Source organism: Eretmochelys imbricata, chromosome 6 (genome assembly GCF_965152235.1).
Source record: "Eretmochelys imbricata isolate rEreImb1 chromosome 6, rEreImb1.hap1, whole genome shotgun sequence".
Lineage (NCBI taxonomy): Eukaryota > Metazoa > Chordata > Testudines > Cheloniidae > Eretmochelys > Eretmochelys imbricata.
In genome coordinates this window covers 75,815,285-75,833,249 of record NC_135577.1, presented here as the reverse complement: position 1 = coordinate 75,833,249, position 17,965 = coordinate 75,815,285, and the positions used below count along the sequence as shown (strand labels likewise).

General features: G+C 40.9%; 1 protein-coding gene across 1 annotated transcript in view; it reads right to left on the bottom strand.

Moving 5' to 3' along the window:
- The window catches only part of FMN1 (formin 1), a 358,987-nt gene that overhangs the window by 260,822 nt on the left and 80,200 nt on the right, over positions 1–17,965 (bottom strand). Inside the window, exon 2 of the mRNA XM_077820284.1 lies at positions 848–1,032. Coding sequence (XP_077676410.1) covers positions 848–1,032 — 185 coding nt within the window. The remainder of the gene's footprint in view (positions 1–847; positions 1,033–17,965) is intronic.

The window sequence follows — 17,965 nt, the reverse complement described above, 5'->3', positions numbered from 1 at the left end:
TTTGTTTTTTTAACAAAAAAGGTGATGCAAGATTAAGAAAAGATGGAAACAAACTACTTTACTGTCAGATTTCCCATATTAATTCAAATTACTGTGGTCAATTAATTTTAATTTGAAATATCCCCTACTGTATATGAAGGCTTTATATGCATGTGCAATTTTTGAACCATGGATTGACTTCTCCCTGTTGCAGCATCCATTTGCAGCAGTAGAAGCAGACAAGGACCAAAACCAATCCATTCCATCCTAGTTTTTTTTCATTTCAAGAAATTATCTAAAGAATATTCCAAAAATGCTAGTGTGAGATGTAATTTATGTATGTACTATCACAGTAGCACAACAACAGTCAAAATAGTTATTTTAACAAATTAAGTGAGGGTGAGATGGACAAAAAGCTACAATTAAAAACAGTTCAAAGATAAAGTACCAGATGAGCTCAAGTTCAGTGATATAATAGACTGAATTATTCTAAATCAATTCTAGTATCTCTGCCAATAGACGTCACTGTTACACATTGTTTTGTTTCAAGCATTACTACATACTGAATCAGTAATGAATAGCTGCTAGAAAAGGTTTAACAAAAAAATTACCGTAATTTTGTTATATATTTCAACCTAGCAAATGTGCATGCTCTATACTGTCTTCCCCTCCTCCCTTGGAGGAGTATTTGCATTTCCTGAAAACTCAATGGCCTTGCAGCTAACTGGAAGTCATACTCCAGCTTAAAACAAGAAGTTTGTTTTAGATCATTTGGAACCTATTTGTAATAAAAAACTAATGCGTTCATTAAGTGCCTGTTGGTCAAAAACCAGTATGAACCTACCCTGTCTTTCAGAGAACTACTTACATTCAGGTCGAGGCTCAGATGCAATATATTTCTGTTGACTCTTTCTCCCTCATTATAATCTGCAAATGGCACAGATTGTCCCAACCTGCAACCCAAAACCGAGACATCTTCATCTCTGTTTGTGCCATCTATATTAGTTGGTTGTTCAGTGAAGCCATCCTTCAAAGCAGTCTCTGCTGGAATACCTACAAGATTTTAACAAAAAGAAAAGAATTATCCACATCAATGAGAACTCTATTGAGTATAATTAGGGACACCCCCCCCCCAAGTCCCCATGGCACTTAGGCAAAGATGACTTTGTCCAATGTTGTACCAACATACACTAGTCCTTAAAACCAAAATGGCTTAAAAAGTATAAATAGATGGTTTTTAATCCACAGTGACATGTTCCGTGGAACAAGGCAAAAATATACATTATATATATATATATATATATATATATATAAAAAAAAAAGTTATAATACTTCTAATGTCAAAGCAATTACTGTAATTTTGCCACAGATCTGGTCCTAAACATGTACAGTAGTCCAGGTAGTATTCTTTTTCTGTTAGCTTACTGTGATTTCCAGTGTACAATGGTTCCTATTCCCATCCTTCAAATGGCAAAAGCAATAAATCTAACAAAGTGAGTGAACCCTTCAAAGCATGAACATTTTGAATGGTGCATATGGACACACACAGTCTGCCTTTTCTTGTAACTTTACCATAGGTGTGCATGCACACGCATACACGGCATAACAATCTCCACAAATATTCCGATGGAAATATGCATGCTAAACAAACTTTGTTAACAGTTTGCTGCTATACATCATCATTTTGCAGATGACTTATGACTATCCATGTAACTGTACACTTTTAATTTAATTTTTGACATCTTCTTAACGTGAAACACTGAGGCCGACATTTTCAAACTTGGTTGCATGAAGTTAAGCTTAAATCCATATTTAGGCACCTAAATAAATATCCTGATTGTCAGAGCTACTAAGTACTAAGTTTTCAGTAACTTCAGGACAACACCGGAGCAATACCCAAATCTATATAAAATGCATTTAAATCAGAATATGATGATAATTCAAATAATTGATGCAACATCTAATTAAATGGCAAGCAACCATCAGTGTGGTGGCCAGCAAGAAGGTTAACATTTTCAGAAAACGTGAATGTCTAATCCAATGAAGAGGTTTTATCCTAAGATACTGCAGTTTAGTGTAATTAAGTGAAATGTGATTGAATTTAATTTTCTTGCCAAGAGAGCTAATGCTTAGCCTACAGTGTACACAATTTCTGGCCTTCAAGTCCAAAGCCAGCCTAATTTTATTAAAACCATCACCATATGTGTTGCAGATATTAAGTTATCCAACGTTAGATTATTTAAAAAATAAGACATTTATAAATTAGATATAAAATTTGCTCCTGGCATAAATTTGGCCTACCATGCAGTGATGGGTTGCCCCCCCTCTCCAGGGTGCCCTTGATATAATGGGGTACCACTGATCCTGCCCGTTTCACAAGCCTGGGATCCCTCACCCTATCCTGCTGAGCCAGACTCTCAAACCTCCTCCAGCACACATACAGATAGGGACACGCACAGTTGCAGAAAAACAGACACTGAAATCAGCTCTGCGTAGGAAGACTCAGCTCAGGAATTGCCCAGCACTCAAGTGCACATCCCCTCTGGAGAGTAAACCTAAAATCGTATTGTTTTGCGCTGCCCAGAAATCTGTACAGTGTAAGCTCCTAAAAATCACCCCCTTCCTCAATGTAGAGGAAGATATTCACAGCTTTTTTCCCCCCAGTTATGAATTGCACAAACTGGTTTAAAGAAAACAAAACAAGTTTATTAACTACAAAGTATAGATTTTAACTGATTATACTGGATAGCAAACAGATCAAAGCAGATCCCTGAGCAAATAAAGCAAACATGCAAACTAAGTTTAATACATTAAAGAAACTGGTTACACGTAGTAATTTCTTACCCTAAATGTTGTTTTAGGCATTCCTTTCACAGGCCAGACACCTTTTCCAGCCCAGGCTCAGCTCTTCACCCCCCCCGCCCCCAGTCCTTGTTTCTTAGATATTCTCCACAGTCATCCTGGGCGGGGATTCAATGAAGAAGGAGCTCTGAGTAACTCACTTCCCTGCCTTAAATAGGATTTACATATGGCAGGAATCCTTTGTTTCCCAGTTTGATCCCCACCCCCTATTACTGGAAATATACGAGGAGGCCAAGATAGGGTCCAGTACCAGGTGACAAGATCACGTGACCCTGCAGTGTCAAAGCAGCATCCCAGGAAGCTTCTCAGGAAGGTGAAGATTAACATTTCCAAAATCCCATTGTTCTCCCTGATGGTTCATTGACTAACCAGCCAGACTAATTGCATTTAGTCTGGTGGGTGTTCCCCAGGTGCAGACACCTTTGTAATTGATACATAGTTAATATTCCTAACTTCAGATGCAGAAATAATACATGCATAGAAATAGGATTATCACATTCAGCAAATCCTAACCTTTCCAATGATATCTCACATGACCCATCTTGCACAACATACATCTTAGTAATGCCATATTCATATCCTAAGCATATTTCTATGAAGAATATGGGGCGTAGTGTCACACATGCCTCAGCAGCTAATTTCACGTACAGAATCTAATTGCATGGACACATGGAGCCAAGGATTACGGTTGACTATAATGGCCAGAAAAAATCTTCAATTTTGTGGAAGGTAAAAGATTTAGAACAAGGTTGTGGACTTATACATCCAAAATCTGCTTATTCAAGCGCATAAATATAGATTTATCTGATACAGGCTCCAATAAGTCAATCCACTTACAGTGAGAAACAGTCAGGAGTTTTCATAGATGGCCATTAAATTTTGATTGTTTTCAGAGAAATGAATGTAGCAACAGTAAAATCCAAACATTTTAATATATCTAATTTTATTCTCCATCTACTGCCTTCCTTCTTACATTAACATTAAAATATTGCATAAAGATGCTGAGGATTTAACTACAGTCACAAAGCAAGTGCATTGTCTGGTTCCTTCCACAAATACAGCTAACAATAATAAAGTCCACATCTTCGATGATCGATAAGAGTATGATTTAACAGAGATCTCTACACAGCTAGGAACCATTTAGGGGATAGCAGCTGTTGTCTGGTCAACAGTTTAAAAAAAAAGACCCCATCAAGCTTCACAGTTAGCTGCAGCTTGACTATATAAAATAAATCATACTTCAAAGAGAAGTGAAAGAGATCTACCTTTCCTAAATGAGTGCAACCTAGTGTCTAAAAACTGTAAAACCTCCAACTGTATAACCACTACATCAAGAGAGAGAACATTTAACTCAGATGACTAAAGTTAGGAACCTAAATCCATATTTACATACCTAAATAAGTGGCCTGATTTTCAAAAGTCATGCACACTTTTAACTAATAATGAAGTCACTTTGAACTTGGGAACTGTGAACATTCCATCTCTCTGAAAACCAGGCCACTTATTTAGATGATAAAAATATGTATTAATTCCTAATTTTAAATGTCCATGCTTGAATATTTTGACCCTATAGATTAGGAAGAAACTCTTCTTAATGCCCCATTTCTATTTGTACCTATTTGGAGAGCTGTGCACTGAAAGCAATGTATCATATATAGGTACAACTAAGGCCTGTTCAACGCTAAAGAGTTAGGTCAATGTAAGGCAGCTTACCAATGTAAGTGAACGACATAACTCTACTTCCACGAGAGGCACAGAGATTATGTTGGTGCAGTTAAGGCTATGGAGTGTCCTCGTAGACAATGCAGGTTACTTACATCATCTGTTGGCTATCATTCTTGTCAATTTCACGGCTCCAAGCTGGAGCCGAGAAATTCACAAGAAAGCCGCTCCCATCCAGGCTCTCAGCAAGGAATGGGGAGCTGAGGGCAATGGTGGAGGGAGCTGGGCTCCCAGTGGGAAACTGTGCACAGAGCTGAGAGCCTGAGCTCTCAGCCCCCCACACTACCCCTCTTAAGTCAATGGAAGCGCTCCTGGTGAGGATGCGCAACACCGACAGAAGGAGGGTAGTTTTGACATGAACCACTGCAGTAATTACTGCAGTGGCTGTAAGTCAACCTAACATAGGACAACTTAAGTTTGTAGTATAGACATGCCATAAGTGTACTGAGGATGGAGTTCCACAACTGAGTTTCCTTCTTTCATGAGTTATTTAAAACTGTCACAGTTACTAAATTTATTTTTTTTCTTTTTAAAAAAGTATGTTTTAAAAATATTTAGACTTCAGTTCTCAAAGCATTACTTGAATATTAAACAATATTCTTCTACAATTTTCAATTGAAATTCGAGTGTTCAGGATACACTAGATATAAAACAAAAAACTAATATCATAATATTTTGTTGTAATGTAGCAGCTCATGTTCAGAATGTAAAAATACCTGTAACAAATAAAACGGATCCTATTCTCCTTTTCCTTTTGCATTACACACATGTTTAGATTAAATATGCATACTGCCTGAGTCCATATATAAAAGAACAATCAACTACAGTTTTTCACATTAATAGACTTTGAAATTAAGTCTCATGAACAGGAGAGACCAAATGTATGTAGTATTCCACAATGGAGTTATAGTCAGAACAAACACACATATTATTAGTAGCATGTGGTTTTGATTGATTAATGAGCCCTGCCCACTATCACAACTAAGACTCAAAATAAGACTCTTATAGCCAAAGATAGAAATTCTAATTAGATTACCAAAATGGAAACATACTAATGGTAATGTATTTAATTCACCTAAACTGAAAGACTTTCTGCATACCTGACCCAATTGTGTTAAGACATTCAGGTTCTAGACAGCCCTATTACAGGACCAGATTGTAACCTGGATTTGCTGGGCTTAAAACCAAATATATATGATGAGTCAAGGTGTTTTAGATACCTTCAGTGTATCTTAGATGTAATTATGTGTTTATATATTTAATAAAGCACCTTTCTCGAATGGTATCCCAATACCCAATATGTACAATGAAAACAAGTCTTGTTCTCCCTGATGTTAATATACTTTTCACTATGATATTTTAAAAACTACAGATAAGAAATGTGAATATTTTACGTTATGTAGTCATTTATTTTTACCAAGTGCATACATAGGTTTTCAGAGCTGTACCAATTCTTTTTCACTGAATAATTAGTAATTAGATAGCAAAACCCTGCAGTAGTTTCAACCAAATAAAAAGAAAAGGAGTACTAGTGGCACCTTAGAGACTAACCGATTTATTTGATCATAAGCTTTTGTGAGCTACAGCTCACTTCATCGGATGCATTTCTTTATTTGAGCATAAGCTTTCATGAGCTACAGCTCACTTCATTGGATGCATTCCTTATTTGAGCATAAGCTTTCGTGAACTACAGCTCACTTCATCGGATGCATTCCGATGAAGTGAGCTGTAGCTCACGAAAGCTTATGGTCAAATAAATTGGTTAGTCTCTAAGGTGCCACTATACTCCTTTTCTTTTTGCGAATACAGACTAACACGGCTGCTACTCTGAAACCAAATAAAGTTATTCAGAGTCAGACCTAATGTAAACATTGGCAATTAGAAAAATTATTAGCATATTTTAAATATAAGCATTTTGCATTTTCAAGTCTGTTGAGTTATGCACTCTTGAGATGGAAATAAAAATATTTTAAAAATTGTAAAGTTAAATGCTTGAGACACAGAAGGAACGAACAGGTACAAAACACCAACCTGAGAATGAAAATTTTGCATCATCCTGAGTGAAAGAACTGGAATGATTGGACTTATTTTTATGAATCTGCATGTAATATCAGAGGTTAGTTTAAATCAGATTGTGTTAAATAACGCTGTATTAAGCGGAGAACGCACAGATTTAGATTTCAAGTAGAAAGTTGCTTATAAGAGCTACCTGAAGTTAATTAACATTCTCTGTCTAGATAAGATTTGCAAATAACTTTGCCATCCTTTATACAATATATTCTAAAGACAAATGCTTTTTCCTACAAAACATTAGTGATAAACAATATTCAAATTGCATCTCTTACGTTTCATAACAGTGTAACTGACATGGTACTGTATAATGCAAAAGAGGAAAGAAGAGTGTACTGTCCTCGGCTCAGATGCTGCATAGGTATTCAAACATGCACAAGCCCACCACGGACTAATGCAGATGCCTTTCCAGGCTCAAAGTCATAGTACTTAACATTAAAAGCAAACAATGTGTTAGCTCTGATCCAGTTCAAATCTAATCTTGACAAGCTCTAAAATAACATCAGTATTTCTGAAAGATCTCATACTTCTCACAGAATCATAGAATATCAGGGTTGGAAGGGACCTCAGGAGGTCATCTAGTCCAACCCCCTGCTCAAAGCAGGACCAACCCCAACTAAATCATCCCAGGCAGGGCTTTGTCAAGCCAGGCCTTAAAAACCTCTAAGGATGGAGATTCTCAAATTAAAGTGTTTTGGATTGGCTTCTGGGTCACCAGAATGGGAGGTTGACAGTCTATTCAGTTTATGTCCTGGTCTTGCAAACCCTTATTCGGTAAAATAGTCTCATTAACTTCAATGGGAATATTCAACTGAATAAATCCTCCTCTCGTGGTTGCAGACCTTATACCAGTATAGTTTTTGTATAATAATATAATGGAGGAGGCATATGCCATACTCCATAATATGTGTTTTGGAAAACAAAGGGATAGGAAATGATCTAATGAGCACAATAGCCCAATCTATCATAGTGTCTGAGAGAATTCCAAATGCAATAGTATTCTAGTAGTATAGACATCAAGTCAAGGGTTTGCCATAAAGCAGAAAGGAATAAAATGAAACAAGAAATGCACATCAAAAAGGCTTTGACAAAAATAAATTTGGTTTTGTGAAAATTAGTTAGAATGTATTAGTCAATCAATTAATTACCAAAGCATAGCAATTTTATCCAGTAAAGGAATGAAGCAGAATATTATAGCTTTTTTTTTTCCCCTCTAAACGGTGACATTAGAATTCTTATTTGCCCCAAGGTACCAAATTCTCTGGAGATCAAGTACACTGCAGACATGACACATTTCATGACTAGCGGGTGCAAAGTAATTTTCACAATCTTGTTTACACAGAACATGCTCCCTGAGAAATGTTTTGCTATATAAATGTGGGATAGCTTAATGAAACTGAAAATGTCTTTAATGTTATACTGAATTTTGTGGATTCACTTTAATTCTAAGAGTTAAGCAATTGCTTTTCTATGGCAATCAAGCTGTATTAGATTTCATTTTATTAGAAATTTTTTAGCTATGACAGTATTTATTTAATATGCATTCAAGGGTTTAACCTCCTGAGTTAAGGCTTTAACTATTCAGTGCTTGTGTCTTAATTCTCTGTATCACAAACTGAAAAAAAACGGCTCTGAACTGTAGTTCTTGTGCCCAGTAATACTCAACAGATAGAAAACAGCAAAATTCCTGGTGTGAAGTTGATCACTTATGGGAAATTATGTTGTATTGAGCAGAGAAAACAATTTGCTATCTGTCAAGGTTCCTCCCCCACTCTGAACTCTAGGGTACAGATGTGGGGACCTGCATGAAAACATCCTAAGCTTACTTTTACCAGCTTAGGTTAAAACTTCCCCAAGGTACAAATTAATTTTATCCTTGTCCTTGGAATATCCATTGCCACCACCAAACTCTAACTGGGTTTACTGGGAAACGTAGTTTGGACACGTCTTTCCCCCCAAAATCCTCCCAACCCTTGCACCCCACTTCCTGGGAAAGGTTTGGTAAAAATCCTCACCAATTTGCATAGGTAACCACAGACCCAAACCCTTGCACCTGAGAACAATGAAAAAGCATTCAGTTTTCTTACAAGAAGACTTTTAATAGAAATAGAAGTAAAGGAATCACCCCTGTAAAATCAGGATGGTAGACACCTTACAGGGTAATTAGATTCAAAACATAGAGAATCCCTCTAGGCAAAACCTTAAGATACAAAAAAGACACACAGACAGCAATAGTCATTCTATTCAGCACAATTCTTTTCTCAGCCATTTAAAGAAATCATAATCTAACACATACCAAGCTAGATTACTTACTAAAGTTCTAAGACTCCATTCCTGTTCTGTCCCCGGCCAAAGCAGCATACAGACAGACACACAGACCCTTTGTTTTTCTCCCTCCTCCCAGCTTTTGAAAGTATCTTGTCTCCTCATTGGTCATTTTGGTCAGGTGCCAGCGAGGTTACCTTTAGCTTCTTAACCCTTTACAGGTGAGAGGATTTTTCCTCTGGCCAGGAGGGATTTTTAAGGGGTTTACCCTTCCCTTTATATTTATGACACTATCAAATTAAGAACAGAGTCAACTACCGGATACAGACATACAATAGCCAGGAACGGCTTCAGCAGTGTCTTCTGCTTAATTTCACTATAGAATGATGCTGTATTTTGCCTAATATTTGGCATACCCCAAACAGAGAAAAAAGAAGTTATAAATTATATTAAATATTCAGAATTTCTCTCTGTTGGACAAGAATAAGTCAAGAATAATTTGTGATAGCAGAAGCAGCAGAATCCCCTCTGTTACGATCTTGGACTTCATTAAATAACTAAACCAGTGAATAAGAAAGGAATAAAACTTCCATAAAACAAACTGGAGCATTTCTCTGGTGAACTGCTGCACACAGTCATACAGTGTTCCCAACCCCTGCCTCCAGGGCATATCTCCAAATTCCTACACTCACAATGGAGTCCCTTTTGAGGGTACATCTCCAATGACAATCTTCCATAACCATATCTCTACACCCTAAGTTTAGGATGCATATACATTTTCATTCTACATCCCTGTTGTCAGTCACTTACCACTTTTCAAAACCATCAGTGATTGGGCTGAGATTTTTCAAGCTTGGTCACTACCTATTTTAGCAAAAACAGTTTAAACATATTTAGCAAGAGGGGAAAAACACTTTCCTCCATTAAATAAATATACTTTGCAACATTTTGTGACTAGGTCTGTAACTAAAACAACTGGGGATAGAAACCTTACATGAAAATAGTCTTTACTAAAGACTGAGATATTGTTTTGATTTAAATGTTTTGTGCCCTGATGAAAGGCACATTTTCTGCAGAGAAGCCCTGAGGACAAGGGGGAAGAAATCTGGACACTAGGGAGACACTGAAATTGCAAAATGGTTTGCACTGAAAGCTTTATGCATGCTGAATAAAATTTTCCCAACTCAGAAAACTGTAGACGCTGGGCTAGGCACTTTGGACAACAGCACAAGACTCTGACCAGTTCACTGCACACCCTCCCTCCCCACCTGCCCAATCAGGTTTGAACTAAGCCACAATGAGTTTGTTGTCTGTTTGTCGTGTGCTTGCTGCTTTCCATGTGCCTGCTTGACTGAAGTTTATAGGTTGGTCTTCAGGGCTTGCTAGGCAAGGCTGAGAACTCCTTAATGAGGCTTTGATCCCTTTCGGAGCCCTTAACCGGGGGTAGGGCTACTCAGGCAGAAATGGGTTTAAAAAAAGCCAGCTCCAAAGTGACCCCACGAGTTAGAGAACAGGAGTAGCAAACGGGAGTTTTGCAAGGGAGTTTAGAGGGGGAACGAGAGACCCAGCAAATACCTAACATTCTCTAACCTTAGGCCAAGCACCTCCCACACAAAAAACAAAACAAAACAAAAAATCTGCAACAGTAAAATTAACACAGGCAGAAGTCCAGCAGCAGAATGGGGGCTATCCAGTTTACTGCACTGAATGTAGCACGTATGTTTACCTGCCTTCTGGTAATGTGACATGTTAGTGCATTCGGTGCAAGCAGCTCATGGCCCTCAGAGAGCAAGTACCGGGCTCTTGAGACCAGAGCAGCTAAACTGAAGGTGTTAAGGGAGACGGAGAGGTACATATGCAAGACTTTTGGGCATGGTAGAGTAGTTCCATCCCCACAGTATGACAGCCTTTGTACTGTTGAGGAGGAGGAAAGTCTCAGGGAAGGAGAACATCAAACTGGATAGGAGGGAAATGATCCCATAGTTGGTACCCTCCTTCCAGATGATGTCATGGTATCCTCTTGCACTGAGGATATCCCTCCAGGAGAGGCGACCCCAGTTATCAGGAAGAGACAGATAATAGTAAGGTGGAGTTTGAGTATTAGAAATATAGATAGATAGGTTTGTGATGACTAAGAGAACCATATGGTAAACCATCTGCCAGGTGAAAGGTTGTGGATCTCTCAAGACATCTAGATAGGCTTATGTGTAGTGCTAAGGAGGAGTCGGTGGTCATGGTACATGTAGATGCCGATGACATGGAAAAGGTAAGAGAAAGGTCCTGGTGGCCAAATTTAGGCTGCTAGGTAAGAGATTGAAGTCGGGACCTCCATGGTAGCATTCTTTGAAATGCTTCCAGTTCCATGCACAGGGCCAGACAGACAGGCAGAACTGCAGAGTCTCAATGCATGGATGAGACAATGGGGTAGGGGAGGAGGGCTTTAGGAATTGGGGAACCTTTTGGGAAAGGAGGAGCCTATAGAGGAAGGATGGGCTCTACCTAAACCAAAATGGAACCAGATTGCTGGCATGTCAAATTAAAAAGGTCATAGAGGAGTGTTTAAACTAAGGGCTGGTAAAAACCTACAGGTGCAGAAGAACACATGGTTTGGACATACACCTCCCTTAGGGGAGAATCTATTAACAGGGATTCTCTATACCCTAGTAAAGAGGAGAGCATATAAGTTGATAAAGTACAGGCAGGAGCTGAAGAGAAACAGTCCTATTCAATTACATTGCATGAAGGCAGAAAACTAAATATTGACAAATTTATAAGCGCTTGTATACAAATGCAAGAAGTCTAAATACTAAGATGGGTGAACTTGAGGTCCTGGTATTTGTGACAGATGTACCCATGTCCACACCCTGCACACTACTGTAATAATCTTTGTACAAAGTATGCATTGTGAGATGTCATTTAAATACCTCACAGTTTGCTGATCAATATTATCATGGCAAAATGCACGTAGCAGTGTTATAAGTGAAGTTATAAACATAAGCTGACATCATGACTAAAAGTACATTTTTGAGAGAAGGCTGAGGAGAGGCCAAACCAATTCCTCAGAGGCAAAGGGCAAGCTAATGCCTCAGCCAGGTGTAATCAAGGCTGATGGGCCATTACCTGCTAAGTGGCCACTCTTCCACAGAAAAGGGGGCAGGGGCAAAAAATCTATATCTTAGCAAAGAAATAGCATGGAGTTCCCTGCCACACAGATTGCCTGTTGCCTTGCTCCCAGCTGGAAATGCTTCCCAAAATGGGGGACAGGACTATAAAAAGAAGGTGAAGATACCCCAAGGCACCCATTCTCCTCCCTCTCTCTCTGTCCATTGATTCACTGTACAAGAAGGGACAAAGGAAGCAGCCAACAGAAGAAGGGGTCCTGGCCTAAGAAGTTTGGTGAGTAAGACTCTTGAGAGCATGTGGTGAGAAAATCTTGTGCTTTGAATTTAACATAGTTTCTTAAGTTAGGCACCAGTTGCGTTTTATTTTTATTTTTCTTGTAACCATTTCTGAGTTTCATGCCTCATTACTTGTATTCACTTAAAATGTCTCTTTGTAGTTAATAAACTTGTTTTTATAGTTTTATCTAATCCAGTGTGCGTGACGTGGAATGGCTAGGGCAGCCTTCACTGGAAATGCTAAGGTCAGGGCAGGCTGCAAAAAGGAGAGCAGATTCTCCCAGAACTGGTGGTTAACACTACAGTTTGACTCACCAACCAGTCACAAACTGTGCTCCTGATCTCCTACGCTGGTTAACAAGAAGCTAAAAAAGAAATCACACAGTCCCCTTTATTGCATTCCAGTTCTCTGCCTCCTAATTAGCATGTAGGTCCAGCACAGTGAGATGTTATTTAAAAACTCCGCTCACTATACTAAATGTTCTTCTGATCCCAAAGGGCCAGCCACATTACCAGGCCAATATCGGTTTCGATCTTGCCCAAAAATACCATGCTGCCAGCCAATCCTTTAGCACCTAAAACTAAAGATTTATAAAGAAAAAAAGAGTTGTTAAATGGTAAAGCAATCAAATACATACAGAGATTTCAAAGTCCATATATCTGATTCTTAGCAGTTCTGGTGAATTTGCTGGCATGAAAGTCCCTCTGGAACACATCCACAGCTTGGATGGGTAATTCAGTCCTTTGTTCAGAGCTTCGTTTTTAGAAGTTACTCCAACAGTAGGAAGCAGGAATGAAGACAAAATGGGGAAGATGCAGCCACCTTTCATATTCTTTTGCCATCTGGCTGGTACTTCCTTTGTCCCAAACACAAGTTTCACAGCACATGACATGGAAAAGCTCCACCCCGCAGCCCAGAGCCCCCTCCTGCACTCCAAACCCCTCATCCCTGGCCCCACCCCAAGCCCACACCCCCAGCTGGAACCCTCATCCCCTTCTGCACCCCAACCCCCGCCCTGTGAAAATGAGCGAGTGAGTGTGGGGAGAGCGAGCAACAGAGGGAGGGGGGATACAGAGAGTGGGGGCGAGGCCTCGGAGAAGTGGTGGGGCAGGGGTGTTCAGTTTTGCGCGAGTAGAAAGTTGGCAACCCTATTTCTAAATATCTGCACAAGATGTTGGACCAGCACAAGGGTCTCTGTGTAGTTTGTAGACCAGAACAGAGACAGGGCAAGGAGGGACCTGTTACAGTAGGGTTGCCAGGTGTCTGGTTTTTGACTGGAAAGGGGACCTGGCAGTGTCCAGTCAGATGTATTGACAGGACACCAAAAGTACAGTTATTGTGGGCAGTGCAGGAGAGAAGTGGAAACCTGTTGCCTGGCCCTGAAGAGGTGGCTCCCACAGAAGCCCGTATGCACTGGCTTGGGTGGCCCCTTTGAGGAGCATGGTTTGCAGTGCTGCAATAGAGGTCAGACTGAGGTACGGGGCTCTCAGCAGACATGGAATGCTCTCCAGGAGGAAAGGAATGCAAGCTGCCCCGCCAGCCAGCGATTCCCCCTGCTGAGCTCTCAGGCAGCTCGAGGTTGGGGAGGGCTTGAGCGGACAGGGAAGGGGGCCACTGGGTAAGTAGCACAGGAGGAGGTGGAAGGCTGCTGTGCAGGAAAGCCACATCTAGCTCGCCAGTAGGGCTGCCTGGTTGTTCCCGTGCAGGCGCTGGAATTTTTCTGACCTGCACTCCCAGGTAGCCTGCTGGAGCTGGGGTTTGCAAGTCCCTTGGGGCTGCTCATGCTGGAGTTGAGGGGGGTGGAGCAGTCAGTGATGAGGGGAGGGGAAGAGGTGAGCAGGGGAAGGGCCTTGAGGGAAGAAGCAGAACCTGGGATAGGATCTTTAGCACAGAGGTGGAACAAGGTGGGACTTTGGGGCTGGGGGGGGAAGAGGTAGGGCAGAGGGTGGGACCTTGCGGCAGGGAAAGAGGTGCAGCAGGGGTTCCAGTTTTCAGAAATTGGAAAGTTGGCAACCCCTATGTCAGAGTAGGTCATGCGGAATGGCACTGTATGTGAAAGAAAGCATAGAGTAAAAATCTTAATTGAATCAAAGTATACCATAGAATCTCTATGGATAGAAATTCCATGCTTGAATAATAAGAGTAAAGCAGTAGGAATATACAACTGACCACCAGAGCAGGATAGTGATGGTGATTATTAAACACTCAGAGATTAGAGAGGCTATCAAAATAGAAAACTCAATAATAATGGGGGTTTCAACTATCCCCATATTGACTAGGTACAGGTAAGCTCAGGATGGGATGCAGAGATAAAGTTTCTTGACACCCTAAATGACTGCTTCTTGGAGCAGCTAGTCCTGGAGCCCACAGGGGGAGAAGCAATTCTTGATTTATTCCTAAGTGGCACAAGAAGTGAATATAGCTGAACCGCTTGGTAATGACAACTGTAATATAATTAAATTGTGTGTGTGTTTGTTCAAATGGAAATGTAAAGAAATACTTACAAGAGTGGAATACCTGCAAGCTGCATGGAAATTTAAAAAACATCATAACAGAGGCTCAAACTAAACATATTCAACCTAAATGGGGGGGGGGGGGGGGGAAAAGGACCAAAAAATGCCACTCTGGCTAAACAGAGTACAAGAGGCAGCGAGAGGCAAAAAGGCATCCTTTAAAAATTGGAGGTTAAATACTACTGAGGAAAATAGTTTGAATAGTTACACTGGCAAGTCCAGTGTAAAAGCATCATTGGGCAGCCCAAAAAAGAATTTGAAGAGCAGCTAGCAAAAGACACAAAAAAAACTTACATCAGAAGCAGGAAACCTGCCAAACAATCAGTGGGGCCAATGGACAATCGAAGTGCTAACTGAGTACTCTAGAAAGAAAAGGCAGTTGTGGAGAAGCTAAATGAATTATTTGCATCAGTCTTCACTGCAGAGAATGTAAAGGAGATTCCCACACCTGAGCCATTCTTTTTAGGTGACAAATATGAGAAATTGTCCCAGACTGAAGTGATGATAGAAGAGGTTTTTGGAACAAAATTGAAAAATTAAACAGTAATAAGTCACTAGGACCAGATGGTAGGCAATCAAGAGTTCTAATGAAATTCAGACACAAAATCTCAGAATTACCAACTGTGGTACGTAACCTATCACTTAAATCAGCCTCTGTCCCAGATGACTGGAAGATAGCTAATATAACATCAATTTTTAAAAAAGGCTCCAGAGGTGATCCTGGCAATTATAGACCAGTAAGCCTACCTTCAGTACCAAGCAAATTGGTTGACACTATAGTAAAGAACAGAATTATCAGACACATAGATGAACATGATTTGTTGGGAAAGAGTCAACACAGCTTTTGTAAAGGGAAATCATGCCGCATCCATCTATTAGAATTCTTTAAGGGGGTCAACAAATATGTGGACAAGGGTGATCAAGTAGGTAGAGTGTAGTTGGACTTTCAGAAAGCCTTTGACAAGGTCACTCTCCAAAGGCTTTTAAACAAAGTAAGCAGCCACAGGATAAGAAGGAAGGTTCTCTCATGGATCAGTAGCTGGTTAAAAGATAGGAAACAAAGGGTAGGAATAAGTAGTCATTTTTCACAATGGAGAGAGGTAAATAGCTGGGTCCCCCATGGATCTGTACTAGGACCCGTGCTGTTCAAAATAATCATAAATGATGTAGGGAAAAAAAGGGGTAAACAGCAAGGTGGTAAAGTTTGCAGAGGATAAAAAATTACTCAAGATAGTTAAGTTCAAAGCAGATTGTGAAGAGTTACAAAGAGATAAAAAAATTGGGTGACTAGGCAACGAAATGGCAGATGAAATTCAATGTTTATAAGTGCAAGTAATGCACATTGGAAAACACAGATACCCAAATATACATACAAAACAGCGGGGTCTAAATTAGCTGTTTCCATTAAAGACAGAAATCTTGGAGTCATTGTGCATAGTTCTCTGAAAACATCTGCTCAATGTGCAGTGGTAGTTAAAAAAGCTAACAATGTTAGGAACCATTAGGAAAGGGATAGATAATAAAACAGAAAATATCATAATGCCACTATATAGATCCATAGTATACTGTGTGCAGTTCTGGTCACTACACCTCAAAAAAATATATTAAAATTGGAAAACATACAGAGAAGGGCAACACAAATGATTAGGGATAGGGAATAGATTCCATACATGGAAACAGCCTAGTGTGGGCCCGCCCACTAGGCCCCACTCCTGCCTGCTACTCCCTTCTGTCACTGAGAGGCTGAGGCAGGCAGGCTGGGTGCCGTGGTGTGCAAGACCATGCCACCGATCCTCCTGGCACTGAGGCCAGGGGCGCTCCAGCAGCATCGCCTGCCCACTCAGCTGTGGGGTGCTCTGGCCACACCCCCTGCCCAGCACTGAGACCACACTGGGGCCGGGGGCGCTTTGGGCTGTCCGCCCAGTGCTGGGGCTGGGGTACATGGGGGTGGGGGGCAGTGGCCACGGGTGGGGGAGTGTGTGCTCCGGGCTCTGGCGGGGGAGCAGAAGGGACATGGCCTCAGGCAGAGGGGGAAGGGCAGGGGGCTAGCCTCCCCCAAGGGTGCATTCACCAGCCACCCATGCTTCCATATAAGGAGAGATTAAGAAGACTGGGACTGTTCAACTTGGAAAATAGATAACTAAACGTGTGGGGGGGGGGTGAGAATATGGTAGAGGTCTATAAAATCATGAATACTGTGGAGAAAGTAAGTGTTATTTACCCCTTCACATAACAGAACCACCACGGGTCACCCAATGACATTAATAGGCAGCAGGCTTAAAACAAACAAAAGCAAGTACTACTTCACACAATTCAGTGTCAATGTGTGGAATTCATTGCCAGGGATTTTCTGAAGGCCAAAACTTTTTCTGCAGAAAAGGATGTAGAGGTTACAGTGGACGAGAAGCTGAATATGAGTCAACAGTGTGCTCTTGTTGCCAAGAAGGCCAATGGCATTTTGGGATGTATAAGTAGGGGCATTGCCAACAGATCAAGGGACGTGATCGTTCCCCTCTATTGGATATCGGTGGGGCCTCATCTGGAGTACTGTGTCCAGTTTTGGGCCCCACTCTACAAGAAGGATGTGGAAAAATTGGAAAGAGTCCAGTGGAGGGCAACAAAAATGATTAGGGGACTGGAACACATGACTTATGAGGAGAGGCTGAGGGAACTGGGATTGTTTAGTCTGCAGAAGAGAAGAATGAGGGGGGATTTGATAGCTGCTTTCAACTACCTGAAAGGGGGTTCCAAAGAGGATGGATCTAGACTGTTCTCAGTGGTAGCAGATGACAGAACGAGGAGTAATGGTCTCAAGTTGCAGTGGGGGAGATTTAGGTTGCATATTAGGAAAAACTTTTTCACTAGGAGGGTGGTGAAACATTGGAATGCGTTACTTAGGGAGGTGGTGGAATCTCCTTCCCTAGAAGTTTTTAAGGTCAGGCTTGACAAAGCCTTGGCTGGGATGATTTAGTCGGGGATTGGTCCTGCTTTGAGCAGGGGGTTGGACTAGATGACCTCCTGAGGTCCCTTCCAACCCTGGTATTCTATGATTCTACATGCTCTGGGCAGGGTGACAGATTCAGCCTAAAAGTGGGGGGGGGGGGGGAAGTACAAGGCCCTGCCCCCTTTGTGGCCTTGGCCCTGCCCCTCCTCTT